General features: G+C 43.0%; 1 protein-coding gene across 7 annotated transcripts in view; it reads left to right on the top strand.

The window, feature by feature from the left end:
* SGSM2 (small G protein signaling modulator 2) overlaps positions 1 to 21432 on the top strand; it is a 62458-nt gene that overhangs the window by 5479 nt on the left and 35547 nt on the right. For 6 of the 7 annotated variants that reach the window (XM_054085019.1, XM_054085020.1, XM_054085018.1 and 3 more), the window contains exon 2: positions 2811 to 2886. In XM_054085019.1, the coding sequence (XP_053940994.1) occupies positions 2811 to 2886 (76 nt within the window). Of the gene's footprint in view, positions 1 to 2810; positions 2934 to 21432 lie in introns of those variants that run through there. The other variant, XM_054085023.1, reaches the window with a different exon arrangement.

The following is a 21432-nucleotide window of genomic DNA, read 5'->3' as shown; positions in this document are numbered from 1 at the left end:
AATGTAGGGTTGATTATTGCATCTGAAACCTTTTTCTTTCTAATTTTTTATACACTTTAATTTTTTTGTTCATGGGGCTACAAACTGGAGTCTGAACTAATAAAGACTGGTGATTGCGGTGTGCCTGGGAAATGTGTGACAGCAGGGAATTGGCCTCAGAGCTCCAGAGCTTTTACTCCCAGTAAACGACTCTTCTTCCTCCCTGTCAACAGGAATTGCATTCCAGTTACTGTTCTCTGGGGAGCTGAGACTGAAATCGCAGTTTACAGTCCTTATACTTAATGGTGCTTGAATTCATGTCTGTGAAATTGAGTCACATCTGCGTGACTTACCCTGGTGCAGCTCCCCAGTGGTCTTCTGTCCACCTTAGTGCTAGCAGCACTCGGAGGGGCTTTTCCCCTTTAGTAAATCAGGTGTTTCATCTGGTAGACCAGACATAGTTTTTGTCCAGTGAAATCAGAGCAGCTTGCAAAGGTTGGGTCGCTGTCCTGCTTTCACAGATGGGTTGGCCGAGGAACAGAGACAGGTTGGCTTGGAGGCAGTGGATCGCACTGTCTCTGGGCTTCCCACTGCAAGCTGTTTGCTGGAAAATGCTGCCTCCCATGTGTGAAAATGCAGGTCAGGGTCTGAGCTGGAATTTAAACAGGCAGAGCTGCACAACTGTTCTGTCCCCGTCCCTTCTGATGGGCTACCTAGGTGCTCATTTCAAACCTCTAGGTGGGATTTGGAACAAATTTAGTTGGGTTTCTGCCAAGAACAATAGACATCAAGCCTGTAAAATCAACAATGATGTGAATAAAAATGTGAGAAGGGGATTGCTGAGTAAACAGGACAATCCAGATGCTTCCTAGTTCCCAACTATTGGACAGTCTTACAACTTCGCTGTTTTCTTGATACTGCCTTACTCCTCTACCCACCCAGCTGCTTTACTGTAAAGTCCAGAGCTGTTATAGCCATGCCAGAAATGCCACAGGAAAGAAACAAATTGCTGTGTTGGGACTTTATGTTGTCAAGCCTCAGGCTGTGAACGGTAAGCCTGCTTTTATAAAGCGTGAAAGACTTGCCTGGAAATCCTCATATATAAATCATGTTCCACTTTCAAAGACCATTACATGTTTGCTTCCCTCTTGCCCCTAATGTTTTATTTGCACCTTGGAGGGCTCTTGTTGGTAGGAAGTCCATATTCTATACGATGAACTTGATCCCACCTCTGGGGCGAGGAGAATGCCATTTGTTGACAGGCTCGTGCAGCAAGTGCTGGAGCTGGAGCTGCTGCCAGCTGGGCTGTGAGTGTCGGAGTGGGCACAGAGGACTCAAAATGATTAGCAGGAGAAGACATGCTTGGTTACAGCATCAAGAATTGGCTGCAGAAACGATCCTCCTGGGGGAGGAAGCCTTCCAAACTGGAAGAAGCACAGCAGTGCAAGTACAGAGCCCAGCTGTGGATCAGGCATTGCACCTGCAGCTTCTCCTGCTTCTAGTGCTGAGTGGGAAGGATAAAACCTTTGGACCTGTCAACACTACAAGGAAGCAGTAATCCAGCTGCCTTTGAACTGGTTATCTTGGATACCAGCTGATGAGAGCTGAGTGCAGTGTCCACCTCTATTGACAAGCAGGGATCGCCATCTCCTGGGTATGCAGACCTCAGGCTGGAGGGGATCACCTGCACTGGCACCCTGATCAGACCAAATTGGTGCACAGGCCATGCTGCTGAGCTTGTTGGTGAAGAGTAGCCATGCAGTGATGACCTGCCAGATAATTCAGTGTTTGTTGGATTCCAGGACAGCTGTGAAAATTGTTTTCAAGTTAAAAAAACTACAACAAAGAATGTTAGAAGAAGAGAGGATCTTGTTAACTCTTCTGCCACAGTAGCACTCGCTTTCACATACTGAAAGTGATGTGACATTTATTTAGGCAGAGAATCCTGATCCTATAATTATAGCTTACAAAGGAGAGAAGCCAAAAATGACAATGTATTTGTATTTGGAAAAGCAAGTGCTCCATGGTTATGGAGGAATGAGTGTTGACAAATGAGTTGGTTGAGGCAAATAGGTTTTATCTCGTATCAGGCAAAGGAAGCCATTGGGGGAGGAATCAGATGATGAATGGAGGGTAGCTGCAGCCTCTCTTCTACAGCCTAATTGTAAGATTTGTCTGTTTTCTTCCTTAATTTTTGAAAGTCAGTAGTCTGCAACGCATTCCCTCTGCAGCTTGACACATCAGCCTTGAAACTGAAGAAGAACTTTTGTTTTAAATCAGGAAGAAATGTGAGAAATGTAATTATATTTGCTGTAATTGTTAAATTGTGTCTAGAAGGGAAAACTGAAGGCGCTATCTTCTCTATAGGTACGGTATTATCTTTGTATTATGTCTGGTGCAGCAGAGCTTTGAGAGCATAACTTATAATTACTGTAGTATGTGAAGTCCCCAAACGGGAGGAAGGTTGCTCTAAAGCCCTCTTGGGAGTCATGCCTGGGTAGCTCGGGGATTCTTTGTGCTTGAGGAAGAGCAGAATAGCACAACTGGAAAGAGTGCATAGTAATATATAACCTCATTTCATGAGCAGAAGTAACTATGCAGGAAGGCCAGGGATGAATTATATAGAAAGTTATCCCATGAAAAGCTGCTCAGGTTTGTCCTTCCTCTCTCTTCTTAAATGCACTTATCCTTCCTTACCTGCAGAGTAACTTGTGTGAGTTTTTGGTCTTTCAGTGATGGGGAAATGGCAAGCGGAGGCTGAAACTGAAACTCCCAAGTGCTGTGCTGGGTTGTTTTGGGATCTTACAATCACTTCTTTTTATTTATTTTAGGTAAAGCAGATCATGGAAGAAGCTGTCACACGGAAATTTGTACATGAAGACAGCAGTCACATCATCGCGTTATGTGGTAAATGACACGCAAAAGAGCTAACACTACATAGTCTTACTTTTGCTGTAAGAAATGTATTTTTTCTGCTGTTGGAGATAAATGCAGAGATTTAAGTTTTAGAAATCATAGAGTTCAGGCCCATGTCACCTTTTCTTTACGTTTGCTACATCTGTGTACATTATAAATAAGAAAGTAACTCTTATTAAAATGACATCCAAAATAAATGCCAAGCCAAAATGATAAAGTGATTTACTAGGAAGCACTAGTAGGTTAAAAAAATACATATCTGGAGGTAAGATACAACCTGCAGAATAACTACCAGAAAATGGTGTTTTCAGAGTCATGGGTTGGGATGTCAGCTGCCTTCCATCTGGCAGAGCTTTGTTCTGTGAGTTGTCTCCATGTATTTGAAGAATAAGGCATCTAATTTTGAGTAAAGGTGAGAGAGTCCAGCCCAAAAAGCCAGTGAAAGAGCTGTTGCCTTTTTCAAAGAAGGGAAACAATGGAAATCTCAATGACTTTTCTAGCCAGCATCATGCCACTGGTATTCACGACTCGTCTTTGCTGTGCACTGACTGCTGCGTTACATAAATGGTTCATTTGTGAGAATGAGGTCTGGGTTTTGACATCGTGGACGTTCTTGTATGTATTTTAATACAATTGGCGAGCCATTCTGTTGGTGACTTTCCCTCATGACTATAGTTTGGGAGTAGCATTACCAAGAATTAGCAAGAAAGTATAATTTAAAACTTCTTTGGTGATAACATCATGCTTGTCAAAGGCAACTGGTGTTTCAGAACTCTGTGAATCACTCAAAATCTGAATACATTCTAAAATTCAGTGAGGGTTTGCCTGGTCCCTGCAGACTTAGACTGATGTGTGTGTGCTGTGATGGTGGAGTGAGACAGAATCTGGGGGGGGTGGGGTGGTGAATAAAGGACGGTCCAGTGCTGGATTCCCAGTAGAGGTCAGCTCCCGAGAGTTCACACCCAGTACTCCTTTGGAAACTTGGCCACTTCATTCAGTTCTGAGAAGAAACTGTTGAATACTGATCCAGCAGTTCTGTAATCAAGCCCGTAATGCACTAGGGCCAATAAAAAATTAACACTGTTGGTCAGACTTTGGTGTGTGGAGAAACATCTCAGCAAGATACTGCTGCGAATCAAAGCTGTGTAAATATGTGTGTTGGCCTCTGAGTTCTTGGCTGCTTTGTCTTCGTACTTCAAATTGAAGACCTAACTGGGATTGATGCTGAGAATGTTTGGAGAACAGCTATCATCCAAACAATTCTGGGTTTCACAGAATGGAGTGTTTGCAGCCAAGCAGAGCCAGTTACATGTTAATGACAGTGGAGAGGTTAAGAGGGGTGGAAGTTAGATTGACTTTGGAGATCAGTGGGCTGTTTAGACAAAGGAGTACCAACTGGCAGATATTATTAGGTATGCAAGGCTATTCTTGCACTAGCCTGCTTCTATTTCCAAGTTATCTTTTACTTACAGCTTGGGGTAATTTATTCATGCCTACATATTCAGGGCAGAAGTGCAAGATTCGGCTGTGTTTTCTGGCTAATGGTTTCTTGCTATTAATACAGACTGTAGCTGTTTCCTCCATTTAGGTTGTGGTCATGTTAAATATTCCCCTTTTGTCTATACTTGCACTATACAGAGGAGAAAAGTAACTGAGGAAAACAGTCCCACTACAGGAGCAGGTGGAGGCACCTGGAGCCTGTGCCCCCGCTGCGGGTGACCTGTTTGATCTGGAGAGCTCTGCCTGTGCTGTGTCTGTTCTCTGTCTTTGCAATTATGTTCTGTAAGCTGTGCCGCAGCATTGATGTGAGGGGTAGTAGGGCGGCAGCTATTTCTGTTAGAATCTGCTTAGCCAAAATTAGCAGTACTGTAAAATCTTCTTAATTTTTCCCCCTCCTGCTGTGATTCCAGTTGAGTTTGTGTTCCAAATTCTGTAGGGTTTGAAGAGCTAATAACTCTCCATGAGCTGCTTTATTATTGCCCAGCAATCTTACCTATCCTAAGGAAGTCCTCCAACCTGCAGCTGCTTTGAATGTAGGACTTAATTAACTCTAAGCCAGAAGTAGGTGAAGCTGAATGTTCTGCTATTGCTTCAGCTAATTGAATGGAGGAACTGTTTCCAGCAGACTTGGCTAACAGCTCCTGGCTGGGGCTCTCCTGTGCGTGCAGTTCTTTTCCCTCCCCCACTCCAGTTTCAGGTGCCTCTTCAAGAGGTTTTTCTCTTCTATTTAAAATTAGATTAGCTCAGTACAAGAGTCATTTTCAGTGAATCTTCATTGTAAATACAGAATTCTTGTGAATCATTTTACTCTTGCAAGGCTGAGTTTAGGAGGAGTCTCTTAAATACATGGTAGTTGATTTTCAGAGCCTATCTGCATCGGTAACTAAAGAATTCCTACCTCTTCTATGCCCCAAATTGCTGACGGTGCCATGTTTCCCACATCCTTCTCCGGTGCCTCTTTATTATGGTACATGGGGTTTGTAAGCCAAGACACTGACTTGGTGTTTGCTGATCAGCCCCGTGGTGGACTGCTCTGTCTCTGAGCAGAGCTTGGATGTACGTATCACCTGCTTTCATGAGAGTTTCCACTGCAGAGCGTGGAGCCTGAAAAGGTTTCCTCACACTCTGGCTAGCCCTTGAAATGTGTTTTCATGGTGCTAGATTCGATCCATAGGGTGGAGTTGGACAGAAGAGCAGCTCATGTTGTTTAGGGTTTAGGTGCAGGTCTAAAGGACCTTGTATGGGACTTGACTCTATGGAGATGGGTTGGCATCCAGTCCTTTCCTGTCACAGGGTCAGCCTAGTGAGACCACAGAAAATGTGATTTGAGATAGGAGAGGCACTGTCGGTGCTACCTGTCTGGCCTGTTGAGCATGGAGGATGAAGCAGTGAGTCACTTTTGCAAAGCTCCTAAAGGAAGTGTCGTTTTCCAGACCTGGGGCAGCTCCATGGAGCCTTTGCTCTTCCCTGGAGGAATGGGGCCTCTGAGCTGGTCAGAGCTCTACTCATCCAGTGGGAGAAATTTGTTGTAACCACAGCGACTCTACTCATTATAGTCTTCACCTGTGTGATCTAAGGGAAGGAAAATGGTGCTGACATTTCATTCTTGTGGGAAGCAATGAACGCAGATGTTTTTGTACTTGTTCTCAACCCAGTTTATAACTTAGTTACATTCCAGTTACCTTTCATCCTGTCTGATTTACAAAACATCTGGCTCTGTCATTCAGAGCTGTAGCAGTTCAGTTTGGATTATGTGCAGTGTGACTAATGTGTGCCCTGTTGGGACAAAAATTCCACATTTCTTCGGGCTACGGTTTGCTCTTGAGTGAATATCAGTGGTATTGTGTTGTCACTCTGAGTACAATGATGTGCTGTGAGCTCTGTGGGTATTTGTAGCATCTTTAGTGGATGGACATTTCTGTTAGAAGCTGGATGTGGATATTTTCAGCCTGGGTTATCTGGTGCTGTTGCCTTAGTAACAGTAGCTACCATCACCTGACGAAGGGACCATGCCGTGCTTGCCCAGCTGAGGGCCATCACTGTGGGCCCAGAAGAAGGCTGTCACTCTCCTCCTGCAGCCTTCCCTGCACCAGCTTCCCTGACGTTTTCCTGGCTGGTTGTCTTCTCACCAGGAATACTATCACTTCAGAGCTTTTACACTTTTGAGGGAAAGAGGAGAGTAAAAGGAAACTTTTCTTCCATCTGTCTCTGCAGTGACCTAATGTGTATTTACAGTAATCTCAGAGTTTTTCCGTGCAGTGGACTACACTTCCCATGTTTGTCCAAAACCTACCTGCAGCTTTGACCAGCCTTTTTTCTGCATGGTGGCCATCTTTAGGTCTGACAGTAACGTGTTGCTACAAGCAAAGAATTAAAAACCTGTTTAAATCGGCTTCATACATCAAACATAATAGAACGTGCCTTATTCATGAGTGGATCCAAGGCAAGATTGGTGTTTGTGCCTTCGGGGGCATGTGGCTCACATCATGAATCTCACAGGACCCATTTTCTCCAAGTGGTCTCTTTTATGTGTCCAGTCAAGATATTTCATTGACTTCACTTTTTTATATTTCTTCTCATTTCCCCGTTTCATCTAAAAAAGAAGCTAGAAATGTACCAGATTAGGATGTCTTTGCTTCAGATGTACAGAGCTGGTTCAAACTGTGCTTAATAACACTGTTTATCTTGCCCAAAAAAAAATAAACCAACCTTTCAGATACTTTCAATCTTGCCTTTGAAACCAGGATTTTGCTGTTTTTCAAAAAGCTGTCTCATTTCCAGTGGATGTGTTTGATGCAAGTGCGATGAGCTCTGTTGGCTGATCTACTCAGACAGGTCACCCTGAGGAGCTGGGGCAGCCAAGAAACCATTACAGAGCTGGTGCTTCAGCAGGGCACAGGCAGGGTCTTCTATCTGGATTGCTAGGTCCACATGCATCCAGCAACATCAGAAAAGAGAAACTTTGGGAAAGGGTTCTGCAGGCTTGCCTTCCTTCTCTGCTGTTCATCCAAATCATTGCATCTGTGGTGGAACGGGTGGTTGGACCCTGTTCATTGTAACAGAAGGGGTCACCAGGATGGTTTAATGCTTGTGACTGGGTGTGCAGAGCTGTAATTCCTGTCCCCCACTTACTCAACCTGTCCGCTTCATTTGTATGTTATTTGTTGAAGGAGGAAAAAGAAGGGAGTGTGTGGGGAGCCTCCTCCTGGGAAGGATGCTTAAAGCAAGCCGCAAGCCACGTACACAGTATGTGTTTGAGGAGTGGGTTATGTTGCCAGAGGGTCACTGCTCCTGAGTAATAGTACGTAAATGCAGAGTATATTTTTAATGTCTTGTTTTTATAGGTAAATTGAGAAGTACTCTGAAAACAAACTTTGTCCAGACAGTATCTCCCTCAGTGAAATTAAAACATATTGTTCTGATTGGTGTAATTATTGCTTAAGTGTAGTAAGGATGCTGACAATGACTGCTTGTTTGTTTTAAAGGAAATGTGAACTTTGAATTGACTCGTAATTAAATTATTGTTTGTACGAGTTGGCTGTGCTTGGCATGGTTTATAGTTCAAAGGTATTTTTTTTATTGTTTGAAATAAGCCTCAGTAGTTTTTCTCTTTGAATAAATATTTTGAGTGCATTGAATTAAATAATCCTGATGTCTCGTGCTGTAAAATAATTACTATAGGCTTCAGGTGGATTATTGAGAGCTGACTTGTGCCAGAATCAAAATATGTATTGTATAGATGTAAATTCCACATGCCTACTAGTCAAAGTGAATGTAGTTATTGTGTTTTGGGGAAAGGTTAGCAGTAAACACTAGTGAAAATTGTAACTTGGGCACAGTAAAATGTGCAGAACTTGGATTTTCAATGAGGTTGTTGCTCGAATTAAGGAAGGGATGAAGTGCATGAAAAGCTTTTTTTGTCCTGAATAGTAAACCTGCTACCAGTAATTAAACCCATTAATTAAAATTACAGAATCCCTTTGTGGTTGAAATGAAAAGGCCAGTTCTGATTTTGTGCTGTAGAATGGTATTTAGTGTTGTGCTTGAGGCTTCCTTTAATCCTGCTTTGAGGATTGCAGGTTTGCGTTGTGCTTATTCCTTGGGATGTGAATGGACAGGAGAGAGTTAGGGTTTCCATCACTGTACCTGGAACAGTGCCACTGGCCCTCCTGATGACACATCTGGATTTGCAGAGGAGCTGTGCTAGTAAGTGGATGGGTTTATGCAGAGGCATCACCATTGCCTGTTCCTTTCCTCCCGCAGCAGTGGGTGGTGCTGATTTTCCTTTGGAACCCCGACACTAGAGCAAAGGCAACAGCTGCAGCAGTTTCATTCCTTCTAGCTGTGTGTGCATGCCAGAATTGGTGTGATGCCACCAGATGGCTTTTGTCATGCTGCTGTGTTTTTGCTGTCCAGAAGGGAAGACCTACAAATCCAAGCACCTCTCTGAATTGCATCATGCCTTCCTGTTGATACTGAGATGTTGTTGCAAGTGTAACATAAAACACTTGGAAAGCAAAAAGCAAAGAACCTGAACTCGAGTTCTTTAAGGCATTGACACACGTCAGTCAAAGAAAAGAGCAAAATTCCTATCCTAGTTTTGTTTTCTTGATACCTTGGGTATCTTTTTTTGCATACATTGGATACTTGATGTGTGCTGTTTCTTCCCATTTCCAGTTATTAATATCATTTGACTTACCCCCTGCTTTGGGGGAGGTTAATCCAGTCCTTCCATTTGGAAGTACTTATTTTTCCTTACCTCAGTGTCATTTAATTATCTTTGCCTTCCAAATCTGTTCAAACACTGTGTTTTATCTAGACCAGACGTTTAAATCCAAGCAGAAAATTTGCTGTTGCTGAATTTTAAGTTACTGTTCTGTCTTGATAGATTTGTTGAGAATACTTGCCGCAGAACGTGCAGTTCCATGTGCTGATCCATTCCAGACTGGATATGCAGAGACAAGGAACAGAGACCCTCTGCTGTGAGAGGAGACCAGAGAGCTTAGCTTGCTCAGCCCCGGAGACAAGCCCGTCCACTTATTTGAGCTGCATTAACCTCGGGTTTTGTTGTTCCCGTTTCCATTATGCATATTGCTTTCCTTATTAACTGATGACAGTTACTGTTTGTTTTTCCTGGGTAATGCTGTGTTTAAATACCACGGATCTAAAAAAGAAAACCAAAATCCATATCATGATCTGTCCAGTAAGGTACTGGGAAAGCTAACGTTAGACTGCAGAGCTGGATCTGAATATTAAATGAGGGTATTTACACATTATCTGTGACTGCATTTATTCATGTGTACAGCCGTTTAAATGAAAGGAGGATGTGATCACTGTTCTGGAGGGAGCTTATGATGTGATGAAGTCGCATTACTAAGCAGGCCTTGAAGCAGTGCTCTTTCTCTGTATGAATAATGCGTTGGAGAGACGGCCTCAGCCCTTTCAGCTGTCTTCTGCCATCTCAAAGTGAACAGACACTTGCCTGAACACAAACAGAGTGCTGCCTTGTCCAGCTACTTGTCTGGGAGCAGCTGCTTCCAGAACCTTTGGTAGTCGCTGGACATGGTAGTGGAGGTAGACGTGCAAGGAGGTCCGTGGGCAACTGTACCGTGCTGTACGTGCACCTGGCCAACCCCGCAGGGCCTGTCCTGTCTTTTGGAGACAAATTCCAGGTCTATAGGCACGATGTACCAGGTGACAGGTGAATGTTATCATAGTGCTTGTTCTCAGTGTAGATGCTCTCATATGCTCCTCTAAAATGTGAAGTAGCTCCTTCTGCTTCCCTGCATTTCCTTTGGTGCAACAAGACTGGAAGATGTTCTTGACTTGGGAGAGGTTGTGTTGTGTCTGAGCTAGGCTTTGGGCTGAGGACGAAAAAGGCTGCTTCTGTGAAACTCTCCTTAGCTGGTATTTGTATTCCTTTCCAGGTAGAGCAGTACGAACACATGGTTTTGTCTGAGTGTACGTTCCCTGCAGTCTGCCAGGGAGCCCTGTCAGGGTGCTTGCGTACTCTGTGGGCTCGAAGCCAGCGATATTAGCCTGTGTGCTGATTTAGAGGATGTACGACTGGAGGTCCTGTCACTTGTATTTCAGAGACTTTTAAAGTAGTGTGGGGTTTTAAAATACCATTCGAAGTGTTGTTAGGCTGGTGCACTAAGGATCTCTGAGCTGTTGATGCCTCGTTTGTCTTGTTGGGGTGTATTCGTGTTGTGTACTCCAAGCTCCTGAAGTATCTGTGTACGTCAGGGCTGCACAAGCATTTATTGTTCTTGGAAAACAAGTGGAGGAAAACTATTGCGAACAAGTGCTTTTGAAGCGGCTGTGCTTTAGGCTTTAATTCCACACTTGAGAGGAGAGCCAGTGTGGAGGCCCCGTATCCGTGCATTGCAGTTTTCTTTCATGTAGCCCTGGGGTACCGAGGCTTTGATAATCATCCATTTAAGATGCTTCTTTCTTGGGAAAGAAGTACGGGGAGACGTTAGCTGGAATAGCTCTTTTCTCAGTCAGTATCTGTTCATGAGGAAAGGACTGGCAAATTCTGAGGAACGGAATGGTTCTTGGGTCCTGTTAACATTTTAGAACCAATTCAGTGTATAACGTGATTGCTGTTGATCTGTGAAACACTTCTTAAGATTGGGCTTTTTGTCAAACAGTTTAACACTTACTTCTCAGCTTTAATTAATGTTGTCACAGCATCCTAAAGCAGATGAGTACTCCATTCATTTTGGAGATGGTAGACAATAGGAAAGCAGTTGCGTGGCTGGATTTTTCTGGAGCCACATGCTCAGACGGTGGTCAGTTAAGTGCTTGAGTTTCACAGTCTGTGAGTGTTGGCAGGAATGGAACCAAATAGCTTCAACTGAAATCATGGAATCATAGAGTGGTTTAGTTTGGAAGGGACCCTAAAGATCATCCAGTTCCACCCCCCCTGCCATGGGCAGGGACACCTCCCACTGGATCGGGTTGCTCAAAGCTTCATCCAACCTGGCCTTGAACACCTCCAGAGTTGGGGCAGCCACAACTTGTCTGGGCAACCTGTGCCAGTGCCTCACCACCCTCTCAGTGAAGAATTTCTACCTAGTATCTAATCTAAATCTCATCTCTTTCGGCTTAAAACCATTCCCCCTCGTCCTATCCCCGTCCTTCTTGATGGAACCCCTCCCCAGCTTTCCTGTAGCCTCCTTCAGTACTGGAAGCTGTTCTGAGGTCTCCCCGGAGCCTTCCCTTCTCCAGGCTGAACAACCCCTACTCTCTCAGCCTGTTCTCATATGTCTCCGTCAAAGATGGCAGTGGAAAACCAGGAAACCTTTGAACATGAAGATGGCTGGTGGCTCCTCAAGACCAGGCATCTGGTGTGTTTCAAGGGTGGATAGCATGTCCAAGTTGCTGGAGCACCTGCTAGTGCTGGTTAGGAATCCAAGCTGCTAACGTATGTAAGGGTTAACCACAAAAATGTGGTTACTTGTGGGACTGTTTTCTTCATTGGTCTTACTATGACTCGTTATCCCATTTTGCACAAAGTTAATTGTGTTTGAAAGAGAAGATCTGATTAGGAACCAATGACTACATGATGCCGGAGTTTGTGTTCTGTTTTCTATCATTCAGGACCTGATATCCAAGCAATTATCAGAATCACCAAACGTTATGATTGCCAGCCCCAAGCAATGAAAAATCATGAGTCAGAAATCTTTTCTTTCATGGCTCTAAATTACAAGACTGGATTAAGGTTCGTGACAGGGAAACAAAATTAACCAAGGAATAGAAATGTACATCTTAAATGCATTTCTTATCCTGTCTTTCTTATCCAGTGCATGCTTCAAGATGGTAGAGCTTTCAGAGGACTATCAACCACTCACAGGCTTGCATTAAAATTGTGGAAGGTAGCAATGTAGGAAACTCTTATTTACTTTTAAGGTAAGAAATGAGTTCCTGATGGAAGCCCTTTCTTGCCTCCTATTTAAAGTATTGCAATGAAGTGTTAACAGATGAAAGGAACAGGAGATTGATTTGGAGCCAGTTTGGACCTCATTTTTGGAGTGTCCAGCAAGCTGTTCCCATCAATTTCAGTTGGAGTTACAGGCTCCCAGTTCCTCTGAGGCTCAGCCCCATTAGGAAGAGATACCTTATGTTGTGGGGTTTTTAGATGATTCCCTTGAGGCTTCTGAATAGCACAATGCTCTGAGGTTTGACAAAAAATTAAGAATTCAGTTTCCTCTCTTTTTCTTTGGCTCACAGAAATGTAACTTATGTAGAAACAGAGATAAATAACCATTATCCAAGCGGACAATTTATTATTTTAATTATTTTGGCTTTTTAACCTTGGCACTGATATTTTAACAAAATGCAGTTAATCTGCTGTGGAAATGCAGGTGTCTCGTAAACAAAATACAAGCCTCCCTATATTACTACTCCTAATTGGAAAACATTTTCAGTGACAGATAATGTTTATAAAATAGTTTACAGAGATTCTACCTCAGTTCATAAGTGCGTTAGTCCAAAGAAAATACCAGGGATAATCATAACTGAGGAAGGCAAATGTTTTTTCACACAAATTGAAAAGATTTTTGATTGTGCTCCAAAGATGACTGCTTTAAAATAATGAGTGGCATGCTGTAGAGGAGGGGAGGAAGAAAGGGAGAGTGAATATTAGCTCTGATGGGAAATCAAACAGCTTTTGAACTGCATGTATTTGTAGTTTGAGAAGTGAAATATAATCCTTCCTGCTTTTTGGAGCACTTCGATAAACATTTTACTTGGCCCGTCAAATTGTATCATGTTCAATTATTTAGAGAAACCTCAGTGATTTTGATATACCCTTAATAGTGTTTAATGGGAACGCTTCCATTTTCTGAAGTTTATTGAGATCCTTGACGCTTAATGGTCAAGATTTTAAAACAGAGCAGTCACCAATTTCCAGCCCTGATGTTTCTCAGCCAGAGCTATCTTTGGAACTGAAGGTTGTCCATTTATTGAAAAGATGATACCTGTGTCCTGTCTGTGTGGCAGAAAAAGATGATACCTGTGTCCTGTCTGTGTGGCAGAACAAAACACAAGTATCTTGAGTCAAGGTGAACTCAACCATCAAACCACACAGCCTTGGATGTTCAGTTCCTGGTAACTGCTGGTTTTACCTTGCTTCCAAGGGGAAATGGTGCTTTCTCTTCATAAGGATTCAAACCATCCAGTTACCTCTAAGTAGAAGTTAAATAATTATTTCATAGAGTGTTTTCAATATTTCTTTAGCAACAAATCTCACATTAAACCTCAGAGTGAAGTGAAATGGTCTTTTTCTGATAAGCATCAAATGCAGTTTTACTGATGGGCTCCTCAAGGCAGAGACCACCTCCCCCTTTATAGTTGCACAGGACCTGATTCTGTGTGGTCCTGGTTGCAGATAACGTCTCTTTGTGCTGTTGTAAAATAAAAATACTTGTTCTTCTAGCACTGGTCATCTTGGTATTTTCCTTTGCTGGGATTCCAAGTGATTTGCTACATTAGCACTTTAACAAACAGTAATAAAAGCAATAGGTACTTTAAAGGTCTTCATTGTGCAGCTTGAAATGAAAATGAAAAGAGTTTGCCCTCCCATCTGACCTGCATTGGGCATCTTGACTTCTCAGCTGACCAGTCAGAATAAGAGCTACAGCAGAAATCCAGTGCCTTTAAATCCCGAAGATACTCTATTAGCAGTGCCGATGATGTTCTAATATAACCGTGGTAGGGCCATTGTAGATAAGAATCTGTAATAAATATACCAGACCTGCAGTGAAGCTACAAGCTTCAAATGTCTACAGCCTTATGTTGAAATGCAGATTTGGTTTAAGCTGAAAGAAAACACTAAAGCCATACATCAGTAATGGAAGAAATGCATTGGCAACAGATAACTGATGTGTTTAGCTGTTAAGGGATAGCCAGTTACAAAGCAGGAGTTGTGCTTAACTACTGGCACATTAGCTCGAGGTTCTGATTACAAAGAAAATATTTAATTGGGCTTTACTTCTTGTAGTCTTGCTTCCTACGTTTGAAGCAATTTGTTTGTAGGGCAGTTCCTCTATCTCAGTGTCATATAAACCCCTGCAATGAAAGAGTTCCTCTGCTTAACCCTGAAAATGTTGGTAGTCCTGAAATTTAGAGAAGTGACTTCAGATGTCTTTATATCATTTGTACCCTGTCCTGTGATATTTAAATCACAGCAGCAGAAGTCTGAGGGAGGCATTAGTTCAGAATGAACCACTGGTCTTTAGTGCTTTTTGTTCTGATAGGCAAGCAAATCCTTCCATCTCAGTCATAGTGGTTGTTGCATGCTTGGATTTGACAAATGATGTAGTGAAGATCAGATGAAGCAGATGGGAGTGAGAGCTTGGCTGTAGCACAGCACTCTCCTTACTCTCCTTGCCTAGTGTGCATACTTGGATTTGTCTCACGAAGTTCCTCAATTGCTGGGCAGTTGTATCTGGAGAGTCTAAGGTCCTCGGCATTTGAAGACAGAATGTAAAATGGGGATTGAGACTTAGATAGATGCTTGATATTCAGTTTTTGCTCCTCCATAAAATGCACAAAGCAGTACCATTTGGACAAAGGAGGGAACTTGGATATCTCCTCTGCAGTCATTTGTTTCTTAGCTGATATGCAGGTACAGCTGGGTGTCTCATCTAGGCAGTAGGCTTTTTGCAGTGACATAGCATGCTGTAACTTGGTAATAAATTTGGTTTCAAACTGGGCAGATCTGTGATTAGGTAAAGCAACAGCAGCTGGAGATTGTGAGCATCTGATTGCTGCTTTATCATCCTCCTTTTTTCACTTGTTCTTATTTTCTTCATCCACATGAATTTGATTCCCTGTGCACAGTTTCCATGAAAACAAGTATTTAGCTGTCGTATTTCTTCCTGTCAAAGGAAAAACTCATCTGCTAAATAAATCCTATAAATAATCTTTCCATGGGCCTTCCATTCTCTGCTTACCACCCTTCCAGCCCCATCTATAGAGCTGTCTTATTTCACACTCCATTGAGTCATGTCAAGATTTTCATAAAGGCAAAAAAGGAGAAAACTGAGCTTGTTCACCTGACTCTGCAAGAAGCAGCCTTGTTGAAGTCACAAAAAAAGTGTCTTTATCCAAAGTTTATTGGGGACCGTGATTATTTAGACTGTAAATCAATAACATATCTGCACTTAATTAAATTCAGGTGTGGCTACTGCAGGGGATGTTCCTCAAAACTGGCTGGAGTTAATGAATTTTTAGATGGCTGCTGTCAGCAGAAGCGTACAATGGAATTACCAGAGCTATGTTGATTTATTCCAAATGCAGTGCTGCTTTTCCAATCTATATGTAAAGAATATCTGTGCTTTTCGGTGTTCAGTTTTTGTATGTATGTATTGTTGTAATTATAGTGACAGTAGGGAGGCTCAGGATGACATTGTGTTGTGCTCAGAAAGCTCATAGTAGTTATTTGCCAGAGTGCATGCATACATATAAATAAAAGCATACGTACGTGGGTGCCAACTACCTGTTTGTGCACAAAACTCCATGCTGATGTCTATCTGATGTTATCACTTCCTCCAGAAACACCTACATCTCCATCTCTTTATGTCTTTTTGGAGTGTTAGATTCCAAAATGGGAGAAATGGTTCATTTTCTTTAAAACAGGTAAATAACTTCATTTTCTTGTTCCAAAGATTCTTCTAACTATCACCCCTAAAATGTTTTGTGTGCTTTTAGAGATCCGAGCTTCGTGTTCAGCAGTTTTGCAGCTCCAGGGGGATTACCTACTTTTATTTAGTTTTGAGGAATCAAAAGCAGGTTTGCAGAAACCTGATTTATTGAACCCTCCAGCTCTCTTCTCCCAAAACAGTTCTCTGTCTCAATTATTTTTTCCCACTCCCCAGCTCTACTCTGTGTTCTTGATGTCTCTATTGCATGCTGGTTGGGTTTTATGCATGTGTCTCCGAGTGTGGTTGTAATCCATAACCTGTATTGATTTAAACTAATTTTAGAAATTGTTTGCTAATGGGAAGGGGAGTGTGTGTGCATCAAACTTTGTGTTCTGTTACAATTTCTTGTCATTTCTGACACTGTCCAGCAAAACAATAGGGGAGGGTTCTATTATGTTCTGGGCAGATGAGTTAGTTCAGTTTGTTTTCACCTATTCCCACAAGCCTATAAGATGAGTGTTGGGAGCCTGACACAGAGAATTTATTTAAATCCAAGAGATGGCAAAGGAACAATACTAATCCCCTTGCAGATTACCAGAATGCAAGAAGCATGAGCAACCTAACTGCACAGCAGTGGGTTTGTGGAGGCCCTCCTGTGCAGAGAAGAGACTTTCTTGGGGAGGCATGGAGGTTTTCAGGAAGAAGAGTTTGTAAATGCTGGTTTATGTCATCATAAAAAGGTGTGCTTTTATTGTTTCAATCCAATGCTTAGAAAATAGAAATCTAATTTTTGTGGTTGATTTAAAACAGAAGAGAAACAAGGAGAGAAAAGGTAAGTGGAGCTAAGGAGATGTCCTCAAATGCTTTCTCTCTATAGCCACTTAAGCAACACTGTCAAAGTCCTCTCATGTCTTTTCAAAGACTCTTCCACAAGCTTGTTCAAGAGTATGCATTAAAGTCTCCCTTTTGATTGAGCTTGGCCATGTGTGTGCACGTGCAGGAGAACATATGTGGTGATGGGTGATGTGACAAGATGCTGTGGAATCCAGATCTGCTGTAGGACAGACACACAGCAAAGAGCCCCCATGCCTCTTCCAAGCTGCTGATCTCTAATTCTTGTGCTGGGAAGCTTTGTGCCGCTTGCTGTGGTGCATCGGTGACATCTGTATGGTCCCCTGGGTGGGAACGGGAGGGCAGTTGTGCTGGAAGATGTACTGTCCTCCTCCAGTGTTTTGTAGTTTAACTGGATGAAAGTTGCTGTGTGTTTGAAAGCTGATGCAGATGAGGTCAGACGTGAAGTCAAGTCAGTTAGCTATTTGCAATAATGCCCTTGTATGAAGGAGCCTGGAGAGAAGTGCTGGGGACAGATAGTGGTGTTGGACTCAGTCTGTGGCTGCAGTAGAGGAGAACAAAGTGCCTTGGAGGTCACAAAGGCTGGATCTACAACCTGAACCCAGATCTTGGGGTGCCTTACACCAGGAACTGGACATGGTGCATTAATCTCTTGTTCCATGGGACGTGTGTTTTGAGGCAATCCAGCACCTAATTCCAGTGTGTCTCCCCTGCAAATAACCACTACACATGTATCACAGTCAATTGGGTACTGATGTTATGCCAGCTCCTTGTGATGAGAAATGTCACAGTGGACTAATTAAATATTGGGGCTTTAGGAACAGTCACTGTGGAAATTGCCCTCTATGGAAGCTGCAACATTTATTAATAATTAAAGCTGTGCCTGCTGTGCTTTTCACTAAATTTGTTTCATTAATATTTTATTGTTTTAAAGAAAGAAAAAAAACAATGGTGAAGGTGAAGAGAGAGCCTGTTTCCAAAGCAACAGCAACGCACTTCTTTGCAGTTATTTTTAAAAGCAGGTTGCTTCATTTAAGATTTGGAGCCAATTATTGCTGCATTGCTTCAGGCATCCTGAAAGCTGCTTTTTGTTTTTAATTTTCTTTATTTCTAATTGAAAGACAGAGCAAAACAGTAGCTGGATTAAGAGTTGTTTTGATGGTTGCTAGACAGGATCTGTGACTGTGATGTGAAGAACATCCCCATGCTGTCATCACTCTTTGTTCTTCCCATGCCGCTTTACCTGGCCTTGCAAAACCCCACGGGCAACCAAACAGCGCTCGCCCCCGCTGCTGCTTCTGTATTAGATGCACAGATGCTCCCTCTTCCTTTGAGTAGGAAGAGCCCTGCTTGCAGAAATGTCATCAGCTGGGCTCCTGCTTGTCTAAGGCCACGGGCAGAGAATCACAGAATGGTTTGGGTAAGAAGGGGTTTTAAAGCCCATCCAGTTCAAAGCTTCCACTGGATCAGGTTTTTCAAAGTCCATCCACCCTGACCTTGAACACCTCCAGGGATTGGGCAGCCACGACTTCTCTGGGCAACCTGTGCCAGTGCCTCACCACCCTCAGTGAAGAATTTCTTCCTAGTATCTAATCTAAATCTCCCCTCTTCCAGCTTAAAACTGTTCCCCCTCATCCTATCCCTGAACTCCTTGAGAAAACACCCCTCCCCAGCTTTCCTGGAGCCCCTTTCAGTACTGGAAGCTGCTCTAAGGTCTCCCTAGAGCCTTCTCTTCTCCAGGCTGAACAACCTCTCAGTCTGTCCTGGTGTGGGAGGTATTGCCTTTGCCACCCAGAGATGTCCACTGATTGCAGTAGATGTTTCCTGGTGTAAGCTGAGTGCTGAGAGAGTCAAGCAGGGATGTGCCCATGTGTCCTGGCCCTCCTTTTAGGGAATAGTGCTGCACTTAGGGTTTTGTGCCTAGTATGAGTGAGAAAGCAAGGGATTGGTTCTCTTCTGAGGCAGTAGTTTGGAGTGGACAGTGCCAGACTTGCTGCTCAGCAGCCTGATTTGATGCAATCAAGCTCATGTCCTGAGATGCACAACAGGAGTACAAAAGCTTTCTTCTGTGTTTTATCAGTCTTATCTGTGTGTTTCAGTCTCTCAGTGTGTGTTTATAGAGTGCTTGGTGCAATGGGACCTTAGTCTAATCCAGAAAGTAATAACTAGGCTTTTTAGTGTAGGATACTCCATCCATCTGAACAGCAGTTTGTCGGTGCTTTTTAAAGTGAAATTGGAAGGTAATAAGCAGTTAAATGAGGGATCACAAAGAAAGGGGAATCGGTATTTTTTCAGAGAGATCGTGGATATAGAAGTATTTGAACACCTTGTACTACTCGATGAGGTGTATTTGGGTTACAGCGACATGGAACGGCATGGCTGTATTTCTGTTGTGTACTTCCTAACGCAACAGCAACTTCGACCGTTTGCCTTGGAAATGGAAGGAGCTGGGGATTTGCATGGCACGAGCATCTGTGCTAAAGGCATCAATTGAATGCTGCGAGTGCTCAAATGCTCTTATTTATTAAAAGAAAAAAAAAAAGAAAACCCAGCAACAGAACAGAAGAAAACCTCAAGTCCTTCATTATCAGTAAGCACATGAGACATACTCTTTCATTTATGCCAGCCGTACTGCTTTCTGCAGGGCTCATCAATCTCCTGAGTTACTCATTTACTGGAGGATGGCTGTGTGTGTGGAGGGTTTTCCAGTGTTTATTTGAATTGCCCCTGTTGTTCGTGCATTGAAAGAAGCTGGTCACAGCCCAGAGCATCATGATCCTGTGCTTTTGGCGTGCTTGCCGACACCATTTATGTGACATTTTACCAGTTAGGCAGCTTAAAGAGACTGTTAAGATCGTACGTGTCTCTTGTTCCATTTTAAGGTGAGATTGGGGTTTCAGTTGTGGTGGTTCTCATTCAGGTTGTGTGATAAGGGAAAATATCAAATTTATTCTGAAGAAATTGCAGCCTAAATAAATTAAGGACTAAGAAAGAGAAGAGAGAATGCTGACTTTTCTGTTTTACAGAGAATGAGTTCAGGGTATACAATTAGAAGACTTGGCTTTACTCACTCATGTTAGTTGTGTCTTGCTAAAAATCATTAAAAATTAACAATCCCAACTCTTCAAGCCATCAATATTTAATCCCACTGGCTGTCCCATAGGGAAATTTGGGCTTTCCATGGAAATTTTAGCTTCTGTCAGATTTTGTCTAATGTTACATAGCTTAAAGACATTTCTGCCTTCACAATTGAAAGTGGAATAGTGTGATGGTTATCCCACAGCTCATTTCCAGTTTGTTTTCCTAGTGCATCTTTCTGAACAGCATTAGGTTAATTGCTGTAGTAAGGATGTGATAGCAGGAAGCCAAGTAGGGTTTCCATTTTTCCAGAGTGATAAGACACAAAATGTGAAGTTGTTAATACCTCATAAATGCTTCTCAATTTTTTTTGTTCATTCAGTAGGTCATTCTTCAATCTGGCAAAGCGAGAAAGAGGGTAGCAGTGTTGGAGATGAAGGGGACGGTTTTACTAATGCTGTGCAATAAGGACTCATTCTGCGATCTCCCAGCTTCCATAGCATCTGGGCTAGATAAATGCAGGAGGTGTCTCTGTGCACCATTCGGTCTTGTCTGGGACTTAAGTTAGTTTTCAGGGACTGAGCAGTGAGGATAGGTCTTCTCCAGTGCTGGCTTTCAGTTATCTTGGAATTCAGAATAATATAATTGTACAGTGATTTGGGCTGCAAGGGACCTTAAAGCCTATCCAATTCCAACCCCACTGCCATGGGCAGGGACATCTTCTACTGGATCAGGTTGCTCAAAGCTGCATCCAACCTGGCCTTGAATACCTCCGGGGGTGGGGCAGGTACAACTTCTCTGGGCCACCTGGGCCAGGGCCTCCCCACTATCACAGGAAAACATTTCCTCGTGTCTGATTTCAATCTCTACTCTTCCAGCTTAAACCCGTTTCCCCTCATCCTGTTGCTGCACTCCCTGATCAAGAGCCCCTCGCCAGCTTTTCTGTAGGCCCTCCCTTAAATACTGGGACACTCTCTAATGTCTCTCCGGAGCATTCTCTTCTCTAGGTTGAACAACCCCAACTCTCTCAGCCTGTCCTGATATGGGAGGTGCTCCAGCCCTTGGATCATCTTCTTGGCCTTCTTTGGATTCTAACAGATCAATGTCCTTCCTGTGCTGAGGACTCTAGTATTGAATGCAGAACTCCAGGTATTTGGAGCCCATTAAGTATTGTAAGGAGTGAGAGTCTTCAGGAAATGCTCAGCACCTGACAATAGTGGGCTTAAAGTGCAACAAAACACTGCCTTCTGTCCAAATTAGCTGCTGAATCTCAGGAGAGATGCAAGGGGTATGAGAGCAGATAGAATACCATTTGTTACTACTAACAAAAATTAAATGTGGCAATTCTAACTGCAGTTCACTGCAGGACTGCCTGTTGTCATTACACACAGGAGAGCATCGCTCAAATGCTGAACTCAGACCCTTTGGTGCCTGTGTGGGTTTTGGTGAGTGCACA

The sequence above is a fragment of the Cuculus canorus genome, chromosome 20 (assembly GCF_017976375.1).
Source record: "Cuculus canorus isolate bCucCan1 chromosome 20, bCucCan1.pri, whole genome shotgun sequence".
Classification (NCBI taxonomy): Eukaryota; Metazoa; Chordata; class Aves; order Cuculiformes; family Cuculidae; genus Cuculus; species Cuculus canorus.
This window is presented reverse-complemented; position numbering and strand designations above follow the sequence as displayed.